The 27,476-nt window shown below is 48.5% G+C and overlaps 1 protein-coding gene across 4 annotated transcripts; it reads right to left on the bottom strand.

Moving 5' to 3' along the window:
* Positions 1-341: 341 nt before the first annotated feature.
* c1h16orf87 (chromosome 1 C16orf87 homolog) lies at positions 342-27,476 on the bottom strand. Of its 4 annotated transcripts, none has more exons than XM_075462195.1 (5): positions 27,182-27,476; positions 23,245-23,344; positions 5,613-5,792; positions 2,667-2,834; positions 342-964 (listed from the first exon to the last, which is right to left on the bottom strand). In XM_075462195.1, exons 1-4 carry the CDS (start codon positions 27,308-27,310, stop codon positions 2,716-2,718), a joined length of 528 nt encoding a protein of 175 aa, XP_075318310.1. In that variant the 5' UTR covers positions 27,311-27,476; the 3' UTR covers positions 342-964; positions 2,667-2,715. The 4 variants fall into 4 exon arrangements, with proteins under 4 accessions (XP_075318310.1, XP_075318239.1, XP_075318377.1 ...); XM_075462124.1 differs by having other exon boundaries at positions 343-938; XM_075462262.1 differs by lacking the exon at positions 342-964 and having other exon boundaries at positions 2,165-2,834; positions 23,272-23,344.

Below are 27,476 nucleotides of genomic sequence, written 5' to 3'. Positions count from 1 at the left end.
AGTAACCACAACAGAAGAAATGTCAACACCTTTAGAAATGAGCAGGTCCAGAATGTGACCTGGAAGGTGGGTAGGTTCTGTTACATGCTGCCACAAACCAAACATGTCCAGCACAGAAGAAAATTATTTGGCAGTACCATCCGTCATATTATCCATGTGAATGTTAAAATCCCCGGTCAAGATAAAATGGTTAAAATCAGTCGAAATAACAGACAATAATTCAGAAAAATCATCAATAAAACTTGCACAGTATCCTGGAGATCTGTAAATGATTAACAGGATTTTAGGAACACCCTTTAAAATAAAACTCAGATATTCAAAAGAAGTGAAATCACCAAATGAGATCTCTTTACACTGGAATGTATCTTTAAATAAGGCAGCCTCCCCCCCACCTTTCCTCCCATTTCGGTATTTATCCATAAAACTAAAGTTTGGGGGGGCTGCTTCATTAAGAACAGTAGCACTTGTGCTCTCTGTTAACCATGTTTCTGTCAGAAAAAGAAAATCTAAATTGTGTGAAATTAAGAAGTCATTAACTAACAGTGACTTATTGGACAGAGATCTAATATTAAGTAAGGCTAGCTTTGTGGAGTTTACACTGGTCTCTGTTGTATTCTGAGTTGTACGTGGTACCGTTAACAGATTAGATGGATTCACCCAGCAGGTTCTTTCACTAACTAATACAGGAATCCTATTGGGTCCCAGCTTGTTCTCAGAACAGCTGTCAGAAGTCGGACTTCTATAGCAGGGACCCTGAACACATCATGGCATGGTATCTTTGTTCTGAACTCTGGGTGTTCTGCTGCTCCTTGAACATCCTGCACATCCCCCTGTGTCCTGCTCTGCCAGGACAGAGGAGGAGGAGGAGGAGGAGGAGGAGGAGGAGGAGGAGGGGGGGCCCTGCGTTTCTCGGTTGATGGTGGTCGCTGGAGTCCTGTCTGGGATAGAGACATCCTTTGGAGACCTTGGGTGATGTGGAGTAAACCATCAATGATGATCAATAATACGATAAAGTGTGCTTTGTAGCTTCTGTGTTAGCACCAACTGTGACGCAGCATCATAGCAATGCTGTCGGTAGGAAACTGCCATGTAAATAGTTTGGCTCAGAGGATGAAGAACCTGTATCACCATAAAACTGACAGTTTCTTATAATGACTACTTATAATGAGAATTAGAAAGGCTCTCAGCTGTTGAGGACATGCTGTATATTGAGTTGCCACCCAATGAATGAAAAACAAAGCATGTGTGACAGGAGCCTTATTCTTATTTCTGTATTTCTGCCTCCCCTCTGCCTCCCCTCTGCCTCCCCTCTGCCGCCCCCCTGCCTCCCCTCTGCCTCCCCTCTGCCGCCCCCTCTGCCGCCCCCCTGCCTCCCCCTCTGCCGCCCCCCTGCCGCCCCTCTGCCGCCCCTCTGCCTCCCCCCTGCCGCCCCTCTGCCTCCCCCTGCCGCCCCTCTGCCGCCTCCCCTCTGCTGCCCCTCTGCCTCCCCCCTGCCCCCCCCCTGCCTCCCCCTGCCGCCCCCCTGCCTCCCCCCTGCCGCCCCTCTGCCTCCCCTCTGCCGCCTCCCCTCTGCTGCCCCTCTGCCTCCCCCCTGCCCCCCCACCTCCCCCTGCCGCCCCTCTGCCGCCCCCCTGCCTCCCCCCTGCCTCCCCTCTGCCTCCCCCCTGCCCCCCCCCCCCCCCTGCCCCCCCACCTCCCCCTGCCGCCCCCCTGCCTGCCCCCCTGCCCCCCCCCTGCCTCCCCCTGCCTCCCCTCTGCCCTCCCCCCTGCCGCCCCCCTGCCCCCCCCCTGCCTCCCCCCTGCCGCCCCTCTGCCTCCCCTCTGCCTCCCCCCTGCCCCCCCCCCTGCCGCCCCTCTGCCTCCCCTCTGCCTCCCCTCTGCTGCCCCTCTGCCCCCCCCCTGCCTCCCCCCTGCCGCCCCTCTGCCTCCCCTCTGCCTCCCCCCTGCCCCCCCCCCTGCCGCCCCTCTGCCTCCCCTCTGCCTCCCCTCTGCTGCCCCTCTGCCTCCCCCCTGCCTCCCCCCTGCCGCCCCCCTGCCGCCCCTCTGCCTCCCCTCTGCTGCCCCTCTGCTGCCCCTCTGCTGCCCCTCTGCTGCCCCTCTGCTGCCCCTCTGCCTCCCCTCTGCTGCCCCTCTGAGGAACAAAGAAAGGATGATTAATCAACATGTGGGAACACACCACACTGCTGCTTGGCCACTCATAATGCTCACATTACGGTCTCTTTAGTTTACAGGCTCATCGTCACGCTTTGGCTTAACGTCCCACATTTCGCAGATGAAGGGCTGTAATGGCCCTGAAGTTTTGGACCCAGCTGGTTAGAAAACATGTATGTAACACATAGAATAAGGCTAAGTGATGATGTTACATTGATAGAACATTTATTTCAAGAAGCAATTCTTTATTCTCTCATCCTCCTGAATGTACTAAACGAAGCAGCCTGCATCTTGTCTGAATCAACAGAATTGTCCGAAAATGACATCAGCCTTTTTTCAACGGTTACATCAACAACAATGTGGGTCAAACCTTTCTGTCCTGACATACAGTATATCTGAACATATGTACATTTAAGATGCCACAGATGAAATGTCACTTAGTTTTCGGAAAGTGAAGCACATGCATGTCAAAGTTCAGCTCCAGCCAGTTGTGCTGTCTTTGGTCATCCTCTTACCAGCTGTTTTGTCCTCTGCTCTCGCTTTCTTGGGGGTTAAGGCTTTACTCTATAGGATGAGTTTCTGACCCAGGATCTTACGGTTGATCTCAGCCAAAGCCACAGAAAACACAAAAGCCTTCTCATCAGAGAGACTGGCATAAATGTCCACTTCCTTCTCTTGCTTCTCTGTAAACACAAAACCAAAATCATTTCAAAACCCTTTAGGCAAAACGAACAAGTTCAGGACATTCACATCTGTTCATTTAGCCAACTGTTTTACCCAGAGCTGTGGGAACTACTGCTGGACCACCACTTAACCTCCCGATCCTCTGCTGTCCTCTCCAGGAAAACACTAATCAAGCTGGAAGGTGCATGCAGTGTAAAAGGTGCAGCTGAAGGCTGATTTATGCCTCTTTTAACTGCCCTTGCGCTTGCTTCATTTTGCTTTGCCGGCGGTTGCGTGTGCTGCGTGGCGATTCACCGCCAGGACAGTAGGTGGAGTAGCGGGTTTTTTCAATGACAAGCCTACTACGATGAAAGGAAATTCACCGCCAGGACCTCTTCAACTGGATTCATGCTTCTTCTTCTTCTTGTAAATAGCCGGTATTTTGTCAGATTTTCAACACCTTGGGGGTCTAAACGACTACTTTCTCACCTGAAAATGTTTCAAATATTGCTAAAGTTATATATTTACAGAGTTTATAGCTTAAGCGAAATCAGCTTTTCAGGCCGGCTGATTTCGGCTCGGGCAGGAGTGAAGTGCACTGTGTGTAAACGCTCTGCATACTGTCAGATCGATGAGTATGCCATTTTCAAGTAGTAGGCGGTTTCGAACACAGCCAGTGGCTTGCGCTTGCGTAAAGTTTAGAAAATTGAGGTGACACACGCAAGCACGCAAGGGGGGGGCTTGCAACCGCGCAAGGGCTTGCGTTGCGTTACCGACTATAAAGCAGGCTTAATCCTTCCCCTCAGCTCCTCCTCATCTCCTCATTTAGAGGCCATATTTTCCTCCTTGAAGAGAACCTTTATGCTTGGGTTGAGCCATGGCTTGCTGTAGGACAAACTACTGTCTACTTTCAATGTCCTCGCCACAAGAAAGACGAGACACAACTGAGTTGAAAGCCTCCATCAGACTGAGATCTGATCTTTCCTGACAAGGCAGAGGTGATAAGGTGACATAACGGGTGGAGGGGGACCAGGAGGAGGACCAGAAGGACCAGGAGGGGGACCAGGAAGAGGAGCAGGAGGGGGACCAGGAGGAGGACCAGGAGGAGGACCAGGAGGGGGACCAGGAGGAGTACCAGAAGGACCAGGAGGGGGACCAGGAGGAGGACCAGGAGGAGGACCAGGAGGGGGACCAGGAGGAGGACCAGAAGGACCAGGAGGAGGACCAGGAGGGGGACCAGGAGGAGGACCAGAAGGACCAGGAGGGGGACCAGGAGGAGGACCAGAAGGACCAGGAGGAGGACCAGGAGGGGGACCAGGAGGAGGACCAGGATGGGGACCAGGTGGAGGAGCAGGATGGGGACCAGGTGGAGGAGCAGGAGGGGGACCAGGAGGGGGACCAGGAGGAGGACCAGGAGGGGGACCAGGATGGGGACCAGGTGGAGGAGCAGGAGGGGGACCAGGAGGAGGACCAGAAGGACCAGGAGGAGGACCAGGAGGGAGACCAGGAGGGGGACCAGGAGGGGAACCAGGAGCGGGACCAGGAGGAGGACCAGGAGGGGGACCAGGAGGAGGACCAGGAGGGGAACCAGGAGCAGGACCAGGAGGGGGACCAGGAGGAGGACCAGGAGGAGGACCAGGAGGGGGGCCAGGAGGGGGACCAGGAGGAGGACCAGGAGGGGGACCAGGAGGAGGACCAGGAGGAGGACCAGGTGGAGGAGCAGGATGGGGACCAGGTGGAGGAGCAGGAGGGGGACCAGGAGGGGGACCAGGAGGAGGACCAGGAGGGGGACCAGGAGGGGGACCAGGAGGAGGACCAGGATGGGGACCAGGTGGAGGAGCAGGAGGGGGACCAGGAGGAGGACCAGAAGGACCAGGAGGAGGACCAGGAGGAGGACCAGGAGGGAGACCAGGAGGGGGACCAGGAGGGGAACCAGGAGCAGGACCAGGAGGAGGACCAGGAGGGGGACCAGAAGGAGGACCAGGAGGGGAACCAGGAGCAGGACCAGGAGGGGGACCAGGAGGAGGACCAGGAGGAGGACCAGGAGGGGGACCAGGAGGGGGACCAGGAGGAGGACCAGGAGGACCACCAGGATGGGGACCAGGTGGAGGAGCAGGATGGGGACCAGGTGGAGGAGCAGGAGGGGGACCAGGAGGAGGACCAGGAGGAGGACCAGGAGGGGGACCAGGAGGGGGACCAGGAGGAGGACCAGGTGGAGGAGCAGGAGGGGGACCAGGAGGAGGACCAGGAGGAGCAGGCGGAGGAGCAGAGGGTGCTGTGTCTGCAGTCTACTTGTGAGAGAGTTGAGGCATCGCAGGCTGGGACAGCGTTCGCAGCACACACAGTTATCATGATCACACTCAGGAGATATAAAGGCTTCGTGCTGACAGCTCAACATTCTTATTGCAGAAGGTTGCTTTGATAGTGTGCTCTCATGTTATCTACTCATAAGTGCACAGTTAACTCGTGGATATAGTTACATTAAGTGGAAAAATGCATGATCCAGTTGTATAGCCTGTGAGAAAAATTCATTTGGCTACTTTACTGCCTTTGGTAGCTGATGCAAAAAGCTGTAAATATCACACTAATTCTGGGCCAGTCTGTCCTGTATTTGGTTATTCATTTCAAATGGGACAGAAACACTCACATCAATTCATTTCAGGGTAAAAAGAGCTCCAAAAGACTGTCTGCTGGGTCACGTTCTACCAGAACCCTCATCCACGGTCTGAGCTCATCATCTCAGACTGCTGGATATATCAGTGGCTTCATGTCTATGCATTCATTCCTTTTTCTTTTACCTTTTTCTTCCTCCTGTTTCTTCAGTCCCACTGTTTTGGGTCGGCCCCTTCCCCTTCGGATGGTATCTGATTGGCTGTTGGCCCGAGGTCTTCTACGGTTCTCCATGTCACTGCTTAAAGGAGAGTCAATTCTCTCCTTGCGAATACGCTCCGTTCTTCTCCGTTTGAAGTCCAGCATGTCTAAGACAACAAAGATAATCACACAAATGAATGAGCTTCTTCAAAGATTTCAGCAGATACAACCAACATGTAGCTTTAGCACATGATGTGACATGATGTCAGGCCCAGCAAAGCAGTCTTTCACCCACGCTGCACTCCTCATTCAACACAAGCCCCCCCACCTTCAGATATTAGCAGTATGCTAGTGTTGACATGTGTTACATGTGTCATGGAGAGGCTGCTTCAGTGGCTCACTGCTGGCTCTGCAGCCTTCCATTAAAGGACTTAATTTAATTGTTGGAATTTCACAGTTTTTGCTGCTGATTCTAAAGGTTCCAAGCCTTGCGATTAAAATGAGATATTGTCTGGATAATAATTTATCCGGGAAGTCATGTTAAAACGGGCTCTAAAGGAGCCACATTTTGTCTTCTTGTGCGAATTCATTTTTTTATGCGTGACGTCATAGGGTTGGCACAGAAGTTCTAGTAGTCTAACTGTAATGGCGGCGTCTATGGCTAAGACATCAAAGCACGGTGGAAAATATTGTGTTGCTGGAGGGCCAAATGGTGTTAGTTGCAAAAATAGCAGCTTCACTGAAGCCATCTCTCTGCACATGTTTCCCAAACTAAAAAATACTGGAACTGAGGCTGACAAGGAGAAGGCAAAGACAAGAGCACGGTGGATACAGTTTGTACGGAGGCATCGTCGTGATTTTGAAGTGTCCTCAACATCCGTGTTGTGCTCCGTACATTTCCATCACAACTGTTTCACTAAAAATGTGGAGATCGCGGGAATGGTTGGGAATAGGAGACGTCTTTTAGCTGAAGCTGTTCCAACTATTGACATCGCTGGACCTGGTGTGCCGACGGAGACTGTCCCTGCTAGAACTACTGCTCGGGCGCGAAGACAGGTGAGTCTGACCGCCACATTACCAGAGATGACAGTATGCTATTTAGATTCTATTCCTCTTCTAAACTCTCTGACATTACCTTGTAGTCTAGCACCCTAGTACTAAGCCTAGCTGCACAGTGTTGTCAGATGGAAAATGTCAAACAATCGTACCAAAACCTCAAAATTGTCGGCATAATAATGGGGATAACGCCATTGTTTATTAAGCTTACATTAAAACCATGTTATTATCACATATGTTTTTTTTAAGTGGCTGGATTTCAAAGTGCCACTTCGTTAGGTTTCAACGTGTCAAAGACAGCGCAGCAGAATGCCATATCTGCCAAACCGGCATGTTCAAATCTTTTCCAGTTTACCACAGCAAACATACACTATTGTGTCATTTGATTGATAACATCTTAATAATAATCAGCGTGTAGTAGGAGCGATGGCTGTTTTGTGCCTGCCGATCCTGTACCGAAAATGGTAACTTTCTTTCATTTCCATACGGGAGGTGCAGAGAAGCCTCTACAATATAGATATTAAATCGATTTGTGTGGCTTAAATTCAACGAAAGTTTTTCCACATAATGTTAGAGGTGTGTTCTTTCGACCTGCTGATGTTTGTATCAGAATTTTGGTTCCTTTATGAGATATAGGTCCATCAAATGTATGTTATTATCGCAGCCAGCCATACTAGCAAATAAGGGAGTCAACCCTATGACGTCACGGTCACGTGGCCAATTTCGCACCAAAGGCCATATAATTCACACTTTTAAATGGCCGTTTTAACAAGTTATGCCCGGAAAATTTAGTTCAAGTTGGATTGATGGTTTTAGAAAAAGACAAAAATTTCATTTGAATGATAGATGAACATTCGTTTCAGTTCATCTTTAAAGACCAGAGATGCAACTGGATGGTTGCCGGCAACAAGGAAAGAAAAGGAAAAGCAGCCAGAGATGAGAGTGTGCCAGCCAGGCCCCGCTCTGTAAGGGTACTCTGTGTACACTGTACTCTGTGTACTCTGTGCACTCTGTACTCTGCGCACTCTGTACTCTGCGCACTCTGTACTCTGTGTACACCGTGTACTCTGCGCACTCTGTACTCTGTGTACACCGTGTACTCTGTGCACCGTGTACTCTGTGCACCGTGTACTCCGTGTACTCCGTGTACACCGTGTGCACTCTGTACTCTGTGCACTCTGTACTCTGTGTACACCGTGTACTCTGTGTACACCGTGTACTCTATGCACTCTGTACTCTGTGCACTCTGTACTCTGTGCACTCTGTACTCTGTGCACTCTGTACTCTGTGTACACTGTACTCTGTACTCTGTGTACACTGTTGCAGCGTTGGATGCAGCGGTGTAAAGCGTCGGATGCAGCGGTGCAAAGCGTCGGATGCAGCGGTGTAAAGCGTCGGATGCAGCGGTGCAAAGGTTCGGATGCAGCGGTGTAAAGGTTCGGATGCAGCGGTGTAAAGGTTCGGATGCAGCGGTGTAAAGGTTCGGATGCAGCGGTGCAAAGCGTCGGATGCAGCGGTGTAAAGGTTCGGATGCAGCGGTGTAAAGCGTCGGATGCAGCGGTGTAAAGCGTCGGATGCAGCGGTGTAAAGGTTCGGATGCAGCGGTGTAAAGGTTCGGATGCAGCGGTGTAAAGCGTTGGATGCAGCGGTGTAAAGGTTCGGATGCAGCGGTGTAAAGCGTCGGATGCAGCGGTGTAAAGGTTCGGATGCAGCGGTGTAAAGCGTCGGATGCAGCGGTGTAAAGGTTCGGATGCAGCGGTGTAAAGCGTCGGATGCAGCGGTGTAAAGGTTCGGATGCAGCGGTGTAAAGCGTTGGATGCAGCGGTGTAAAGCGTCGGATGCAGCGGTGTAAAGGTTCGGATGCAGCGGTGTAAAGCGTCGGATGCAGCGGTGTAAAGGTTCGGATGCAGCGGTGTAAAGCGTCGGATGCAGCGGTGTAAAGGTTCGGATGCAGCGGTGTAAAGCGTCGGATGCAGCGGTGTAAAGGTTCGGATGCAGCGGTGTAAAGCGTTGGATGCAGCGGTGTAAAGGTTCGGATGCAGCGGTGTAAAGCGTCGGATGCAGCGGTGTAAAGGTTCGGATGCAGCGGTGTAAAGCGTCGGATGCAGCGGTGTAAAGGTTCGGATGCAGCGGTGTAAAGCGTTGGATGCAGCGGTGTAAAGCGTCGGATGCAGCGGTGGTAAGCTTCGGATGCAGCGGTGGTAAGCTTCGGATGCAGCTTGTAAAGGACGCCGCCGCTGGACTCTACAGCAGTGGAGACGCGTTCTCTGGAGTGAAAAAAGGGTGGGCCAACGTCAGAATAAAGCCTCTGGATTAAGGATGGGAGGTCACTTAAGTTCATATGTGTAAAGGCAGATGAGCCAATACTTTTGGGAATACAGTGTATGTGACTATACTTTTAGTAATCCATATTATAATTTACACAACTACACAGTCTGTGTTTTATATTTACCGTTTATACAACTACTGTCAATATGAATCTCAATATCAGAAAAGAAATAAGTCCCAGGCACTCAAAAGTAGAACAGGAAGAAGGTATTAAATAAAAAGCCTTTATTGACTTTGGCTAATCATAATAAAATGCCAACATGTTTCAACCACTTCCGTGGTCTTCATCAGGGCAAAGCAGAAGACAAAGAATGAACAACAGTTAAAACGGTTTAACCCCACCCCTGGATCAGGTGTATAATTACTGTGTCACCAATACAATTGGGAGAGTAAAGCCTGATTCTTACTCGGCGCAACCTCGCTTTGACCCATTCTTACTAGCTGGTCGCAAATGGCGCAAACGGTCACGTGACCCAAAATTCCGCCACGCCCCCCGTCGCAACTTTTTTTCTGACTTCGCGCGAGCTCAACCGGAAACAGCTGACCAAGAGAAAGGAAACATGAACACTGCAGAGACCGCGGTGACCAAGAGGGTGCGCCTCTACAAACATCTGTACGGCACGTCTATGAAGTTACACTGGGACAACACGGCAGTGTCGAATTCCTGGGGGGAAATCGGCAGGCATCTGGGGCAGTCGGTGGTGGAGGTGAAGAAAACATGGAAATCCATCCGTGCATTCTGTTTTTGCCGCAGCCGCTTAGCTCTGAGATACATATACCGTTCTACACCCAGAGTAAATTCATTTCGCATCCGCATCAGATGTGCCAGCCTCTGCTGACGTGACACCACAGGTGGCATTGTGTATGCTTTCTTCGTATGCTTTTCTTCGTCCGGTTCTTCAGCTTGTTTCCTCAACAGTGACGCCCGCTGGTCTGGAGAGAACTGCAAATGTGACGCATACTCGGCGCAAACTGCGCTTATGAGCTGAAGGAACTGTGAAGGGGCTGGCGCTTTCAATGACGTCATTAATGGTTCTCGAGCCAGAACAGTTGCGCGGAGTAAGAATCAGGCTTAAGGCGCACCTATCATAGAGGGGGGGGGGGGCTAAATCACAATACAATAATTGTTGTCAAAGTTACAGCATGACAAAACAATAGACCCCTTAGATATTCTAAATAACAAAATAACAAATGGGCAGATAATGACATCAATACAACATACAGACAAAATATCATAAAAAACATTTAAACTCGATATCTTCATTAAGGCCTGGATACCTAAGCGCATCTAACTGGTGGATCCAAAACGTCTCACGTTGGTTGAGCCTGCGGATCCGGTCACCGCCTCTATCTAAAGCAGAGGTCTCACACTCGCGGCCCGCGGGCCAACTGCGGCCCGCGGGAGGATAGTTTGTGGCCCTCGCCTTAATATGAAATTTAATGTTAGTGTGGCCCGCGATTTTAATATGAATGGTTGTGTGCGGGGCTGGTTCAACTCGGCAATACTGTATTGCCGAGTTGACACCATGCGCGTTTCGACTGCGCAGGCACGAGAGAGAGGGGTGTGGGGAGAGGTTGCTTGTGAAACCTGTGCATATCTGTCCAAAGCGATGCTCTGTTCAACGAGCGCTTGTCAGAGGGCGCGCTGATGGGTTTAGTCAGCTAAATAAGCCAATAACGTTCGGTGTGGGAGGGCTTCGATTTACTCTCCGACAGTCACCTAAGTTACCACTCAAAAATGTGCATCCTGCCAAATGGCAGAGGGTGAATCCTCGAGTAAAAAACGAAAATATAAGACTCATTTTACAGCAGAATATACTAAAGTATATCCATGTCTAGTGAAGGTGAAGAATGATGACACCGTGGCGAGGTGCACTGTATGGAATAGTGACTTCAGTATTGCCCACGGCGGATATAATGACTGTAAAAGACATGTGGAGGTAGGCTGAACGCGCCATCATCTGCATTTTATTTCTGTAGGTTAAAAATAAAGCAACCCGAACCCCCTGAAACTGACACGAGACCCCCGAAAACATGATTTGGGAAATGTTGGGGGGTCTCTAAAATATTGGCAAAAATGTGTTTTATTGATATTGAAATCGTGTGTAACGGGAACTATTTGCATATCCGAAGTGTTGTGTTTACATCAAAGATAAAAATTAAGAGACATGACAACGGCTGCATACTGCCAACACAGTCTATCCCTATAATTTCTCACAAATTCTATTTCTAGGCCTGTTTGTGTGGTTGTGCCTCTTTCCCACGCTCGTTTTGATACAATGTATGTTGTGGGTGTGGCCGAAGTTTGAGAAAGTGTTTTTTTTAATCATTCCATCTTCAGTCAGATCAAGTAAGTGCAAGTGGTCAGCGTTAGCAATGGCTAAACGACAGCAAGGCACTCTTTCCAATTTTGGATTTTTTAAGAAAAGCAAAAGTTCCGAGGAACAACGAGATGTTCAGTCAGCAGATGACAGTGGACAAGCGTCCGCAACCACCTGCATTACTGGGAACGCCGGACCCACGGTCAGCATGCAGCAGGATCGAGCAGGCAGCATGGAGCTATCTGCCGGTGGGTGAGTCCACGTCCATGGCCCTCTCTCACCTGTTGCCATGCAAGATTGGTTGTTTTATTGTGTATGCCGATGTGAACATGATTTCCAGTGATCTTTAGTGGATGTGTTGAGTAGCCCTATGTTGTGTTTTTCTTGCGTGTGGTATTATTGTTGAGGCGATGTTGTTTTTGAGCATGCCAACGGATATGGTTTCCCCTGGTGAGTTATGATTGCAGACGTGATGCGTGTGTGGAGGTGTGGAGCCTGCGCGTAATTGGCATAAAGCTGTGCTGTCCGCGTATGATTCTGTATGTGGACTTCTCATGTGTTTTCGAGATCCGCGCTCTGAGTCAAGCGCAAGAGCAAACAACCTCCCCAGAAATAAATGGGACCCCCCGAAAATCTCGGCATAGTTCGAACACTGTCTGTTAGCATGTTAACAGAAGGTGATGAATCGATTCATCACCTTCTGTTAACATGCTAATCCCCGTCTGGGAGTGTAGCTTAACACTGAAACGGAAACTTTAAAGCCGGAGTTATAGTTGACGCGTCTGTCACGGCGGTGGCGGACCGTGACGTCTAAAGGGCATTTCAGGCCTGGCGCTTGCTTTGAAAAGACGGCGCAGTGCGGTGTCGTGCACCAGTCGATTTTTGTAACTTGGCTGCGCCGAGAACGACGAACCGGATGGACCAATTTGAGACCAGGCTCAGTCAGGAGGTGCGTTTGTACAGGCACCTGTAGGAAACTGCAGTGAAACAGCACAGGGAGCACGTAAACTCCCAAAACTGCTGCACAGAGATGGGCAGAACTTTGGGGAAAGATGGAGAGTTCTGTAAGAATGTGTGGAAGAAGCTACGGGACAGATAGGTGAAGGCAAAGAAGAGGGCAGAGACTCCAAGTGGTCTTTGTTTTATTTGTTTGTTTTTTTTTACATGAGACTTCTTTGCACATATGTCAGTTTGTTCAATAGTTTTCTTTTTGCAAGAGTTTTGTGACTGTCATTCTCTTATTATTATTCTTATCCTCATGTTCCCCTTGGCTGGCTTCTTTTTTTTGGACGTTATGTACACATTTATATGTCGTTATTCTGCTTTGTTGCAAATAAAGTTATTAAAAAAAAAAAAAAAAAAAACTATACCGGCACGAAATCGTGACGTCATCAACACCGCTCGCGCTAGCAGACGCAGCAACGCTAGCCAACACGACAGTGCCACCAAACGGAATTATATATTATTACACTGCCATTATTACTGGCCAAACATGTCTTGTTCAAAGTCTGCAGTGAAGAGAAAGGTTGGTGATGAGCACAGACAATTTCAGGAAAAGTGGGAAATTCAGTATTTCTTTGTTGAGCACAGGGGCATCCCAACGTGTCTTATTTGCACAGAGAAAGTTGCAGTTCACAAGGAATACAATTTGAGACGTCATTACACAACAAGACATGCTGAGGAGTATGCTAAATATGAGGGACATGAGAGAGCCAACCAGGTTGCTAATCTTAAAACATGTCTACTGAAGCAACAAGATTTCTTTAAGAAAGCAACCAAAGAGAATAATGCAGCAGTTGAAGCTAGCTATGTGATTAGTGAGATGATTGCTAAAGCAGGAAAGCCCTTCACAGACGGTGAATTTGTCAAAAAGTGCATATTGCAGGCTGCAAGTATTGTCTGTCCAGAAAAGAAAGGTCAGTTTAGCAACATCAGCCTTTCTGCAAACACCGTGGCAGAGCGCATTTCTGACCTGTCAAGTGACATTTATCATCAACTGTGTGATGAAGCAAAATGTTTCAGTGTATACTCAGTCGCTTTTGATGAGACCACAGACATCACTGATCCTGCCCAGCTCGCAATTTATGTCCGTGGTGTTGATGACAATTTTAAAGTGATGGAGGAGTTGCTCACAGTAAATCCAATGCATGGCCAGACCACCGCTCAGGAGATATTTCACCAGCTGTGTGATGCCATTGAGAATGCCGGTTTGCCATGGAAGAAGTTTGTTGGAATAACAACCGATGGAACGCCATCAATGACAGGGAGGAAAAATGGACTGGTGGCACTTGTTCAAAAAAAACTGGAAGAGGAGAATGTGGAGGAGGCCATTGCTCTGCACTGCATTATCCATCAGCAGGCTCTTTGCAGCAAGTGCCTGAAGTTTGACAACGTGATGTCTGTCGTTGTAAAATGCATCAACCAAATTAGATCCAGGGGTTTAAAGCACAGAAGGTTTTGTGCTTTTTTAGTGGAAATGGAGTCAGAATATGGGGATGTGCTCTACTTCACTGAGGTACGCTGGCTCAGCAGGGGAAACGTATTGTAATATACTTGAGGTTCCCAGAGTTTCTAAAAGTAGAATGGGAGGCAGAGCCTTCAGTTATCAGGCCCCTCTATTGTGGAATAAGCTGCCAGTAAATGTCCGGGAAGCAGACACCCTTTCCACTTTTAAGACCAGGCTTAAAACTTTCCTTTTTGATAAAGCTTATAGTTAGGGATGGCTCAGGTGATCCTGAAACATCCCATAGTTAAGCTGCTATAGGCCCAGCCTGCTGGGGGGCCTCATCTGTCACACCTTTCCTCACTTTACTCTCTTTATGTATATGTGACATTATTGTGGTCATTAACTCATGTTTCCCTGTTCCAACAGATATCCTTTGAATGGTGTTACAGTGCCGCCGTCGCGGTGGCCCCCTGCCCCCCCCCCCTTTCTGTCTTCTCAAACCCCAGCTGGTCGAGGCGGATGGCCACCCTTCCTGAGTCTGGTTCTGCCAGAGGTTTCTTCCTGTTAAAAGGGAGTCGTTTCTCTCCACAGTCGCCTCAGGCACGCTCAGGCCGGGAGATTGGACCGAAAAACAAAAAGTTTTCAGTGCAATCTGTTGGTTTCCTTAGCTAGGAAATTGTTTTTGAATTGGCTCTATATGAACGAATTGGATTATTTTATGAATTATGATTATTATTAATTAATTGAATTCCAATTGGCTTGAATTGGACTTACTATCTAAGTGCCTTGAGATGACATTTGTTGTATTTGGCGCTATATAAATAAAAATGAATTGAATTGAAGAGATTTTTTGAGTTGAGAGAAGAAGTGAAAGCCTTCATGGAGAAAGATGGGGGTTCTGTTCCCATGCTAAGTGATCCCAAATGGCTCATGGATTTAGCTTTTCTTGTTGATATCACACATGAGCTGAATGTACTGAACAAGAAGTTACAAGGCCAGGGGCAACTTGTCAGTGCTGCCTTTGACAACGTGAGAGCATTCTCTGCCAAACTTGTGCTTTGGAAAGTCCAGCTCTCTCAGACAAACCTTTGCCATTTCCCAGCATGCAAGGCACTCATGGATGCAGGCACACCATTCAGTGGTGAGAAGTATGTTGATGTCATTTTGAAGCTACAGGAGGAATTTGATCAGAGATTTGCAGACTTCAAGAGGCACAGAGCCACATTTCAAATTTTTGCGGACCCCTTCTCATTTGATGTGCAAGATGCCCCTCCTGTGCTTCAAATGGAGCTCATTGATCTGCAGTGCCACTCTGAACTCAAAGCCAAGTTCAGGGATGTGTGTGGAAAAGCAGACAAGCTCGGGCAATTTTTGAGAGAATTGCCCCCCAGCTTCCCTGAGCTTTCCCGAGTGTTCAAGCGGACCATGTGTCTTTTTGGGAGCACATACTTGTGCGAAAAGCTCTTTTCTACCTTGAACTTCAATAAGTCCAAGTACAGGTCCAGACTTACTGATGAGCATCTTCAAGCCCTACTGAGGGTCTCAACTGCTTCCTCCCTCACGCCAAATGTGGCTCAGCTATGCGAGAGGAAGCGCTGCCAGGTCTCTAGCAGCAAGAAGTAGGCAGAAGCCATGTTCAGAACAATGTTCCTTTCAAGGTTAAAGAACTGTTTGTCACACCCATGGACTCTTGTTTTTAGTTTCATGTTTTAGGTCACGTTTTTTGTTCTTAGTCCATGTTTCGTTTTGCCATGTTTTAGTTTCCCTTCACTTACCAGTTCATTAGTTTCACTCACTTCACCTGTGTTTTTTCCCTCAGCTGCACTCACTCTCCAATCACTCTCACTCCCTATTTAAGTTCTCAGTCCTTTGTGTTCTTTGTGAGATCATTGCCAATCATACCTGACCTGTCTGAGTTAATTCCCGTTCGTTGTCCCCTTTGTAAAGCTAAGTGTTTATTTATACCATGTCCTTCCCAGTTCTTTGTTTGTTTTGTTCTCAGTTATGTTTTTGAATCCGGCTCAGCCGCGCTTTTAGTTTGAACTTTGTTTTTTGTTAATAAATCAGCTTTTAATTTTGAAATCCGCATCCGTGTCCTACCTTCCCCACCTTCACCCCCAACCACAAGACCTGACACTGTTAATTCAATTCAATTCAATTCATTTTTATTTATATAGCGCCAAATACAACAAATGTCATCTCAAGGCACTTAGATAGTAAGTCCAATTCAAGCCAATTGGAATTCAATTAATTAATAATAATCATAATTCATAAAATAATCCAATTCGTTCATATAGAGCCAATTCAAAAACAATTTCCTAGCTAAGAAAACCAACAGATTGCACTGAAAACTTTTTGTTTTTTCGGTCCAATCTCCCGGCCTGAGCGTGCCTGAGGCGACTGTGGAGAGAAACGACTCCCTTTGAACAGGAAGAAACCTCTGGCAGAACCAGACTCAGGAAGGGGTTAATACATACATGTGAATGTGAATAATAATAAATTTTTCTAATCAGCAACCATATGTGGTTTCTTCAGTTTTACTATATCTGCTGTATTATTATTGTTTTCATTATTATCATTTTATTTATTTTTTACTGATTGATAATTATTTTTCTTATATTTGATAACATTAAGTTTTTATCCGAGCCTAAAAAAAACCTAATGCGGCCCAGCCTCACCCAGACTCTACCTCCAGTGGCCCCCAGGTAAATTGAGTTTGAGACCCCTGATCTAAAGGCCTGATGTGCTCCAAAGCAATTTTTAGCAAGGAGTCATTCTTATTGTGCGCTTGTAGGAAATGTTGGGCCATCTGGTAGTCAGCATTTTCAGTGCGTATAGCATATTTATGCTCCGCAAGTCGATCACCACCGTATCAGGCTTGTAGGCTCTCTTCCTGAAGCGGTCAGTCATGTCATTGGCCTGTCTTTCAAACTCCGCCTCATCATTGCAAATGCGGCGTAAGCGCTGGAACTGACCAAAAGGGATGTTATCAATAAGGTGCTGTGGGTGAAAGGAATCGGCTCTAAGAATGGTGTTGCGAGATGTCTTTTTTCTGAAGATGGTGGTGTGCAGATTACCTTCTTGGTCAATAGAAATTGTGAGGTCTAAGAAATCAATTTTGTATTGCGAGTACTCCAGGGACAGTTTGATATTGGGATTAATAGAATTAAGATATTGGTGAAACCCCTTAACTTGAGTCTCGGTGCCATTAAACACAAATAAAAGGTCATCAATAAAGCGACCATACCATGTTAAGCAATGATGGAAAGGATTGGTAGAGTTGAAAAAATGAAGTTTTTCCCACAGCCCCAAATATAAACACGCGTAGTTGGGTGAAAAGCAACAACCCATGGGAACACCTATTTTTTGTTTGTATAGCTCATCAGTAAACACAAAAACATTATTGTAAATAATAAACTCAGTAAGGTCCACAATAAAGTCTGAAGGTGGTCTAGTGTCCTTTCTTTCAGCCAGAAAATGTTTTAATGCATGTAAACCCTCTTCATGGTCGATATTAGTATAAAGGGACTCAACATCCATTGTGATGAGATATTGAGACCTCACATTCCCAAGCCTAGATAGGATGTTCAACACATCCACAGTGTCCTCAATAAATGACGGTAAAGTCCTGACAAAAGGTTTAATCATAAAGTCCACAAACTTAGATGCCAGTTCAGTAAGGGTACCATTGCCCGAAATAATAGGTCGCCCCGGGGGGTTGTCAAAAGGAGGCTTATGCACCTTGGGAAGTAAATAAAATGTAGCTAAAGAAGGGAATTCAATAGTCATATATTTACGTTCGTTTTGAGTTATCCATCCCTCGTTCTCAGCATGGGACAACATATTATGAAAGGTCACAGTCAGTATAGGGAAGGGATTAGTATGTAGTCTTTCATATCTCAATATCTTTGCATATGATCATAGATTTAGCATCATTTTCTGTACGATATTGGTACTCTATGATCATATAACCATTTATATAGAGTATAAGGTTAGGCAGTATTTTGTACTATATACACAACAACATATTCAGCATTCTACATTTAAAGGTGATGCAACTTTTTAGCATAACAGTCTAAGGCTGGGAATCTCATTCAGAGGGCTGTGATGCAGCTCCATGCACTGATTTATCTTTACAGGACTTCTTTGTTCCCAGCATACTGTCATAAAAGCAAAGCCTTCTTCTAATAAGCACCAAGGCACAGAAAGCACGTGATTGGGAGAATCTGGAGTTTCTCTGTAGTCTTAGAACAAGTTGGATTTGGCAGTAAATCAGTACAAAGTATACAGACATGATACCACAGCTAGATTGGAAATAGTTTCACAGAAAAATTCAGTTGACAGAGATCAACTCGACAAGGCTGTGGAAAATGGGCTGTACTTGCATAGCACTTTCACACTACGTCCCTCATTCATTCACACACTCATACAGCATGTCTCAGTCTAATGAGGCCACACAGGGATTTCTTCTACACATTAACACACATTCATATAACGTAGGCAACATGGGGTTCAGCATCTTCTGGCCCGGGGAAGCCTGGAGACTAACCACCGACCTTCCAGTTGGCAGGCGACTGCTCTTCCTCCCGAGCTCCAGTGGTGTGTTTGATCTCTTTATAAAGCCTCTGGCACAAGCAGTGCATCAACATAAGGGTCTTAACCAGAAATCTCCTCTTCCTCAGAGATTGAGTAAGGGCAACTGGCTGAGGGAAAACAAAAGGAACATCAGCACTAAAAGAAAGCTCTTCAAACCTGTGAACTGGGCCTTCGTCAAATCAGCAAAGACAAATGGACAGAACCACACTGTTAGAGAAGCTAAGAACAGGCGCAAACATCCTGTCATTCCATATGTGGCAGGAGTGTCTGAGAAACTTCGAAGGATCTTCTCCAAACATTTATTTATTATTTTTTTTTGTTTTAAAGTATTTTTTGGGGCTTTCATGGACAGGAAGCAGGGGGCAGAGAGAGGGGGAACAACATGCAGCAAAGGCCCGTCCTATGCGAGACTCGAACCGGGGCCAGCTGCAGCGAGGACTATAGCCTCTGTACATGGGGTGCCTGCTCAGCCCACTACGCCACGGACCACCCCGATCTTCTCCAAACATGACGTTCCAGTGCACTGCTTCACCCAAAGAACACCCTCAGAGACTGCTTCACCCAAAGAACACCCTCAGAGACTGCTTCACCCAAAGGACACTCAGAGACTGCTTCACCCAAAGGACACTCAGAGACTGCGTCACCCAAAGAACACCCTCAGAGACTGCTTCACCCAAAGAACACCCTCAGAGACTGCTTCACCCAAAGGACACTCAGAGACTGCTTCACCCAAAGGACACCTTCAGAGACTGCTTCACCCAGAACACCCTCAGACTGCTTCACCCAAAGGACACCCTCAGAGACTGCTTCACCCAAAGGACACCCTCAGAGATTGCTTCACCCAGAACACCCTCAGACTGCTTCACCCAGAACACCATCAGAGACCGCTTCACCCAAAGAACACCCTCAGAGACTGCTTCACCCAAAGGACACCCTCAGACTGCTTCACCCAAAGGACACCCTCAGAGACTGCTTCACCCAAAGAACACCCTCAGAGACTGCTTCACCCAGAACACCCTCAGACTGCTTCACCCAAAGGACACCCTCAGAGACTGCTTCACCCAAAGAACACCCTCAGAGACTGCTTCACCCAAAGGACACCCTCAGAGACTGCTTCACCCAGAACACCCTCAGACTGCTTCACCCAAAGGACACCCTCAGAGACTTCTTCACCCAAAGAACACCCTCAGAGACTGCTTCACCCAAAGAACACCCTCAGAGACTGCTTCACCCAGAACACCCTCAGAGACTGCTTCACCCAGAACACCATCAGAGACTGCTTCACCCAAAGGACACCCTCAGAGACTGCTTCACCCAAAGAACACCCTCAGAGACTGCTTCACCCAAAGAACACCCTCAGAGACTGCTTCACCCAAATAACACCCTCAGAAACTGCTTCACCCAGAACACCCTCAGTGACTGCTTCACCCAAAGGACACCCTCAGAGACTGCTTCACCCAGAACACCATCAGAGACTGCTTCACCCAGAACACCCTCAGAGACTGCTTCACCCAGAACACCATCAGAGACTGCTTCACCCAAAGGACATCCTCAGAGACTGCTTCACCCAGAACACCCTCAGACTGCTTCACCCAAAGAACACCCTCAGAGACCGCTTCACCCAAAGAACACCCTCAGAGACTGCTTCACCCAGAACACCATCAGAGACTGCTTCACCCAGAACACCCTCAGAGACTGCTTCACCCAAAGGACACCCTCAGAGACTGCTTCACCCAAAGGACACCCTCAGAGACTGCTTCACCCAGAACACCCACAGAGACTGCTTCACCCAAAGGACACCCTCAGAGACTGCTTCACCCAGAACACCCTCAGACTGCTTCACCCAAAGAACACCCTCAGAGACTGCTTCACCCAGAACACCATCAGAGACCGCTTCACCCAAAGAACACCCTCAGAGACTGCTTCACCCAAAGGACACCCTCAGAGACTGCTTCACCCAAAGAACACCCTCAGAGACTGCTTCACCCAGAACACCCTCAGACTGCTTCACCAAAAAGAACACCCTCAGAGACTGCTTCACCCAAAGGACACCATCAGAGACTGCTTCACCCAAAGGACACCCTCAGAGACTGCTTCACCCAGAACACCCTCAGACTGCTTCACCCAAAGAACACCATCAGAGACTGCTTCACCCAAAGGACACCCTCAGAGACTGCTTCACCCAAAGGACACCCTCAGAGACTGCTTCACCCAGAACACCCTCAGACTGCTTCACCCAGAACACCATCAGAGACCGCTTCACCCAAAGAACACCCTCAGAGACTGCTTCACCCAGAACACCCTCAGACTGCTTCACCCAAAGGACACCCTCAGAGACTCAGAGACTGCTTCAGCCAAAGGACACCCTCAGAGACTGCTTCACCCAGAACACCATCAGAGACCGCTTCACCCAGAACACCATCAGAGACCGCTTCACCCAGAACACCCTCAGTGACTGCTTCACCCAAAGGACACCCTCAGACTGCTTCACCCAGAACACCATCAGAGACCGCTTCACCCAAAGAACACCCTCAGAGACTGCTTCACCCAGAACACCCTCAGTGACTGCTTCACCCAAAGGACACCCTCAGAGACTGCTTCACCCAGAACACCATCAGAGACCGCTTCACCCAAAGAACACCATCAGAGACTGCTTCACCCAAAGGACACCCTCAGACTGCTTCACCCAAAGGACACCCTCAGAGACTGCTTCACCCAGAACACCATCAGAGACCGCTTCACCCAGAACACCATCAGAGACCGCTTCACCCAGAACACCCTCAGAGACTGCTTCACCCAGAACACCCTCAGAGACTGCTTCACCCAAAGGACACCCTCAGAGACTGCTTCACCCAAAGGACACCCTCAGACTGCTTCACCCAGAACACCATCAAAGACCGCTTCACCCAAAGAACACCATCAGAGACTGCTTCACCCAAAGGACACCATCAGAGACTGCTTCACCCAAAGGACACCCTCAGACTGCTTCACCCAGAACACCCTCAGACTGCTTCACCCAAAGAACACCCTCAGAGACTGCTTCACCCAGAACACCATCAGAGACCGCTTCACCCAAAGAACACCCTCAGAGACTGCTTCACCCAAAGGACACCCTCAGAGACTGCTTCACCCAAAGAACACCCTCAGAGACTGCTTCACCCAAAGGACACCCTCAGAGACTGCTTCACCCAAAGAACACCATCAGAGACTGCTTCACCCAAAGGGCACCCTCAGACTGCTTCACCCAAAGGGCACCCTCAGACTGCTTCACCCAAAGAACACCCTCAGAGACGGTTTCACCCAAAGGACACCCTCAGAGACTGCTTCACCCAGAACACCCTCAGACTGCTTCACCCAAAGAACACCCTCAGAGACTGCTTCACCCAAAGGACACCCTCAGAGACTGCTTCACCCAGAACACCCTCAGACTGCTTCACCCAAAGGACACCCTCAGAGACTGCTTCACCCAGAACACCCTCAGAGACTGCTTCACCCAAAGGACACCCTCAGAGACTGCTTCACCCAAAGGACACCCTCAGACTGCTTCACCCAGAACACCATCAAAGACCGCTTCACCCAAAGAACACCATCAGAGACTGCTTCACCCAAAGGACACCATCAGAGACTGCTTCACCCAAAGGACACCCTCAGACTGCTTCACCCAAAGGACACCCTCAGAGACTGCTTCACCCAGAACACCATCAGAGACCGCTTCACCCAGAACACCATCAGAGACCGCTTCACCCAAAACACCCTCAGTGACTGCTTCACCCAAAGGACACCCTCAGAGACTGCTTCACCCAAAGGACACCCTCAGAGACTCAGAGACTGCTTCACCCAAAGGACACCCTCAGAGACTGCTTCACCCAGAACACCATCAGAGACCGCTTCACCCAGAACACCATCAGAGACCGCTTCACCCAGAACACCCTCAGAGACCGCTTCACCCAGAACACCATCAGAGACCGCTTCACCCAAAGAACACCATCAGAGACCGCTTCACCCAAAGGACACCATCAGAGACTGCTTCACCCAAAGGGCACCCTCAGACTGCTTCACCCAAAGGACACCCTCAGAGACTGCTTCACCCAGAACACCATCAGAGACTGCTTCACCCAAAGGACACCCTCAGAGACTGCTTCACCCAGAACACCCTCAGAGACTGCTTCACCCAAAGAACACCCTCAGAGACTGCTTCACCCAAAGAACACCCTCAGAGACTGCTTCACCCAAAGAACACCCTCAGAGACTGCTTCACCCAAAGGACACCCTCAGAGACTGCTTCACCCAAAGGACACCATCAGAGACTGCTTCACCCAAAGGACACCCTCAGAGACTGCTTCACCCAAAGGACACCCTCAGAGACTGCTTCACCCAAAGAACACCCTCAGAGACTGCTTCACCCAAAGAACACCCTCAGACTGCTTCACCCAGAACACCCTCAGAGACTGATGACCCGGATGAGTGAGGATTTACATCAACAGTCAGTAGGAGGCGAGCATCAGCTAATAAGTGTTCACACTTGGTGGGTCGTTAAGGTCACGTGTGTCACTGAACTATCTAACCAATGTGGGAGTCATTCCATTTAAGCTGATACTACGAGTTCAGAACTCAAGAAACCTTTCAGATGAGAGGTGAAACATTTTCAAGAACCAAGAAAAGAAGTCCAGTTGCCACTGTCCAAGTTCTTAGAATTACCAAGCCAAAAAGTGTGCCCATGCAGAGTTTTCTATGGTCACTGTAGCGAGGGCAGGTCGGAGGGTTCTGTAGGTTGCACGACTGAATGTTTCGACATTCTACACACTGGAGCACACATTTAAAATAATAAAGCTGTTCTTTCAGACACCTGGATGTGTGCAAAGCAAAGCTTACCTGCTATGGCGGGTGAGGTGCACTCACTTAGTTTAGCATTGAGGAGTTTTCTGCTTATAAACACATAACCACATGGACAGGACTTGCACGCAACTGGAATCTAGACAGAAACAAAGAGGAGACATGGATTTACTGCCCAGATGCACAGAATAAAAGTCATGCAGAACAATATATACATCATGTGCAAAACAGAGAAACAGAATCATTCATGCTCTGGAAATGGGAGTGTATGCGAGACTGGTTCTGGTTCTGATCTGTTCAAAGGAAGTTTTTTCTCTCCACAGTCGCCTCGTGCATGCTCAGGACGGGGGACTGGATCCAAGTGAAGTTTCGGTGCAATCTGTTGTTTATTGGCTCTGTATACATGAAGTAGACTCATTTGGAATTTAATGAACTGGATTATGATTTTATTACAATAAATTGGATTCTAATCGGTTTGAATTGGACTATCTTTGAGATGACATTTGTTGCTAAGTAAATCAAACTGAAACACAACACTGCTCTCGAGACTTTAGGAATCACATAACTTCATCTCCAACACCATCTCATCGCTTTAGTCCCTTCCAGATACCATCTGCAGCCAGGAGACACCCATTTGTCAGAATTCAGCACAGATTCACGTTTGCGTTGCTATGGGTAAAGTTATTCTAACACCCAGTCAATTTCTGTCTGGCAGGAAAGTGAATCAGATGGGGAAGGGAAGACTCAGAGACTGTTGTGAAATCTGCAAACTGAACTTAAAAGTACAGACAAATTGATTTTCACACAGAATTAAAAAGCTGCCATGCCAAAAAAAAAAAAAAAAAAAAAAAAACAGAGGATCAGGGTTGGCTTGTTTGGTCAGATTCAGGTTTGGCAACATTTGGCAGCAGACTACCTGAACATTCTGAAAAACCAGCTTTTTTCCTCCCTGATGTCAAAGGTAAAGGTGGTGGTTCAAGAAAATGTCAGAGTGTATGACAATAGAAATGGCTTTTGGTGTGAATTCGCATTATAGAAATAAATTGAGCTGACTGAAAATGCATTTTTAGTGTATTTTCTGTGCATGCATAAAAACAATGCAACACACCAAAAATCCTGGAATCAGTAGGAGGCCTGAGCTTGTTTCACATGGTGGGCTGCTGTGGGACAGCGGCACCTACAGGGTCCCATGGTGGGATGCTGTGAGACAGCGGCACCTACACGGTCCCATGGTGGGATGCTGTGGGACAGCGGCACCTACAGGGTCCCATGGTGGGCTGCTGTGAGACAGCGGCACCTACAGGGTCCCATGGTGGGATGCTGTGAGACAGCGACACCTACACGGTCCCATGGTGGGCTGCTGTGAGACAGTGGCATCTACAGGGTCCCATGGTGGGATGCTGTGGGACAGCGGCACCTACACGGTCCCATGGTGGGCTGCTGTGAGACAGTGGCACCTACACGGTCCCATGGTGGGATGCTGTGAGACAGTGGCACCTACAGGGTCCCATGGTGGGATGCTGTGAGACAGCGGCACCTACAGGGTCCCATGGTGGGCTGCTGTGAGACAGCGGCACCTACAGGGTCCCATGGTGGGCTGCTGTGAGACAGCGACACCTACAGGGTCCCATGGTGGGCTGCTGTGAGACAGCGGCACCTACACGGTCCCATGGTGGGATGCTGTGGGACAGCGACACCTACAGGGTCCCATGGTGGGCTGCTGTGAGACAGCGACACCTACACGGTCCCATGGTGGGATGCTGTGGGACAGCGGCACCTACACGGTCCCATGGTGGGCTGCTGTGAGACAGCGGCACCTACACGGTCCCATGGTGGGCTGCTGTGGGACAGCGGCACCTACACGGTCCCATGGTGGGATGCTGTGGGACAGCGACACCTACAGGGTCCCATGGTGGGCTGCTGTGGGACAGCGGCACCTACACGGTCCCATGGTGGGATGCTGTGGGACAGCGGCACCTACAGGGTCCCATGGTGGGCTGCTGTGGGACAGCGGCACCTACACGGTCCCATGGTGGGATGCTGTGAGACAGCGGCACCTACAGGGTCCCATGGTGGGCTGCTGTGAGACAGCGACACCTACAGGGTCCCATGGTGGGCTGCTGTGAGACAGCGGCACCTACACGGTCCCATGGTGGGCTGCTGTGGGACAGCGGCACCTACAGGGTCCCATGGTGGGCTGCTGTGAGACAGCGACACCTACAGGGTCCCATGGTGGGCTGCTGTGAGACAGCGGCACCTACACGGTCCCATGGTGGGATGCTGTGGGACAGCGACACCTACAGGGTCCCATGGTGGGCTGCTGTGAGACAGCGACACCTACACGGTCCCATGGTGGGATGCTGTGGGACAGCGGCACCTACAGGGTCCCATGGTGGGCTGCTGTGAGACAGCGGCACCTACACGGTCCCATGGTGGGCTGCTGTGGGACAGTGGCACCTACAGGGTCCCATGGTGGGATGCTGTGAGACAGCGGCACCTACACGGTCCCATGGTGGGCTGCTGTGGGACAGTGGCACCTACAGGGTCCCATGGTGGGATGCTGTGAGACAGCGGCACCTACACGGTCCCATGGTGGGCTGCTGTGGGACAGCGGCACCTACACGGTCCCATGGTGGGCTGCTGTGGGACAGCGGCACCTACACGGTCACATGGTGGGCTGCTGTGGGACAGCGGCACCTACAGGGTCCCATGGTGGGCTGCTGTGGGACAGCGGCACCTACAGGGTCCCATGGTGCTGCAGCATGTTGCATTATGCCGGTCCAGTCCAGCACTTCAGTTAGTGGTTTGATGATGTCAAACATTAAACTATCCAGTCAAAGTTTGCCTGCCTGTGTGTGTCGTAACAAAGTCATTATGGTACATAAAGGCAAAGGATTTCCTGTGATTTTTTTTATTGATTTTGCAGGACCACCCGCAGCATCTTTGGGACCCCTGATTAAGACAGAGGTAAAAACACCCAACACACTGCCCAAAGCAACATTTTGGTCAGGTCTTGGTTTCAAATGTTGTCACAAAACTCTAATCTCATATAGTTAATATGAGCTGTGTTTTTGCACTGTTACACCTGAAACTATAGTCCATTTCGTTTTGGCTCATCCTTTGTACAAAAGTCATTTAGAAATGCTTATTCTTTCAATAACAATATTTCAGAATAACTAAATATTAGCTCTCAGAAATATTTGATTTATTTCCTGAGATTTATGGCTAATATCATATTCAGAAATGCACATTTTCTACCAGAAAAAAATAATGTTCCTGTATTTTTTTTAAGGAAGGTAGACAAAATATTGGCATAACAACATATTATCTATTTTTCTATTACCCACAAAGGATTAGAAACTATGATGAATGGTGATTTCTGCATTCTACTGGTTACGGAACTCATTTACTTGCTTCATGTGTGTCTCTTTTGTTCCTCTGGCCATCAGGCTGTACAACAACAGCTCTCAGTGATGACACTTCTGAATTTCACTGATCACTTTCTATTTCACTGGTCACTTTATATTTTTATATTTTTACATTTTATATTCTTAAACAGTTTTTTTTTTAATTCTTAGATTGTTTTTAAAGTGTTTATTATTGTATAAACATTTTTATTGCTTTATTATGTCTGCTACTTGAATTTCCTTCGGGATCAATAAAGTATCTATCTATCTATCTATCTATCTATCTATCTATATTGAACAAAGACAGGACAGAATGTGTCCTTTAGCACAGGAGGATACAACGAGAACTGTGCCCACAGGTAGAAATGTGAGTAATCCCATCAGAATTCACAAAGTTGGCTTTTTGAAGCCTTTGAGAGGAATTCACAACGTGTTCTCTGCAGCCCACTTCCGTCTCACAGCTCCTAACCACACGTATGCTCCCACCAATGTTGGCCATTTATATGAAGAAATGTCTGGAAAGCACACAAATGATAACAACAATGTATAATAGTGATATATTCTCTCACCTGTTGGTCGCATTCAGGACAAGATTTAGTAGCCATTTTGACCTTCTTTGTTTTATTTGTCGACATAGTCCGTTTTTCTCCGGAGACACAGCGATAGCTTTGTGGTAGCAACAGCTCTCTGTAATACATGGACAACAGCCGCTTTCCTCCAACAGGACTCAGTCATGCATGCCACAAACACACACAGCGACGAGGCGTTTCAAATGTATGTGTAATGTAATGTTTCTGTCTGTCTTTGAGGACAACAGAGTGCTGATAGTATTAAAAATGTGGCGCATGCGCACAGCCTGCCCAT

The sequence above is a fragment of the Odontesthes bonariensis genome, chromosome 1 (assembly GCF_027942865.1).
Source record: "Odontesthes bonariensis isolate fOdoBon6 chromosome 1, fOdoBon6.hap1, whole genome shotgun sequence".
Taxonomy (NCBI): domain Eukaryota; kingdom Metazoa; phylum Chordata; class Actinopteri; order Atheriniformes; family Atherinopsidae; genus Odontesthes; species Odontesthes bonariensis.
This window is presented reverse-complemented; position numbering and strand designations above follow the sequence as displayed.

Bases quoted from the DNA above. Each gene is read 5' to 3' on its own strand.
- c1h16orf87 (XM_075462195.1), bottom strand. From the start codon at position 27,310: ATGTATTACAGAGAGCTGTTGCTACCACAAAGCTATCGCTGTGTCTCC. The intron at 23,345-27,181 runs GTGAGAGAATAT...GTTTCTGTCTAG, and splicing joins GTCCTGAATGCGACCAACAG to ATTCCAGTTGCGTGCAAGTC. The intron at 2,835-5,612 runs GTAAAAGAAAAA...TTGTGTTTACAG, and splicing joins GAAACAGGAGGAAGAAAAAG to AGAAGCAAGAGAAGGAAGTG.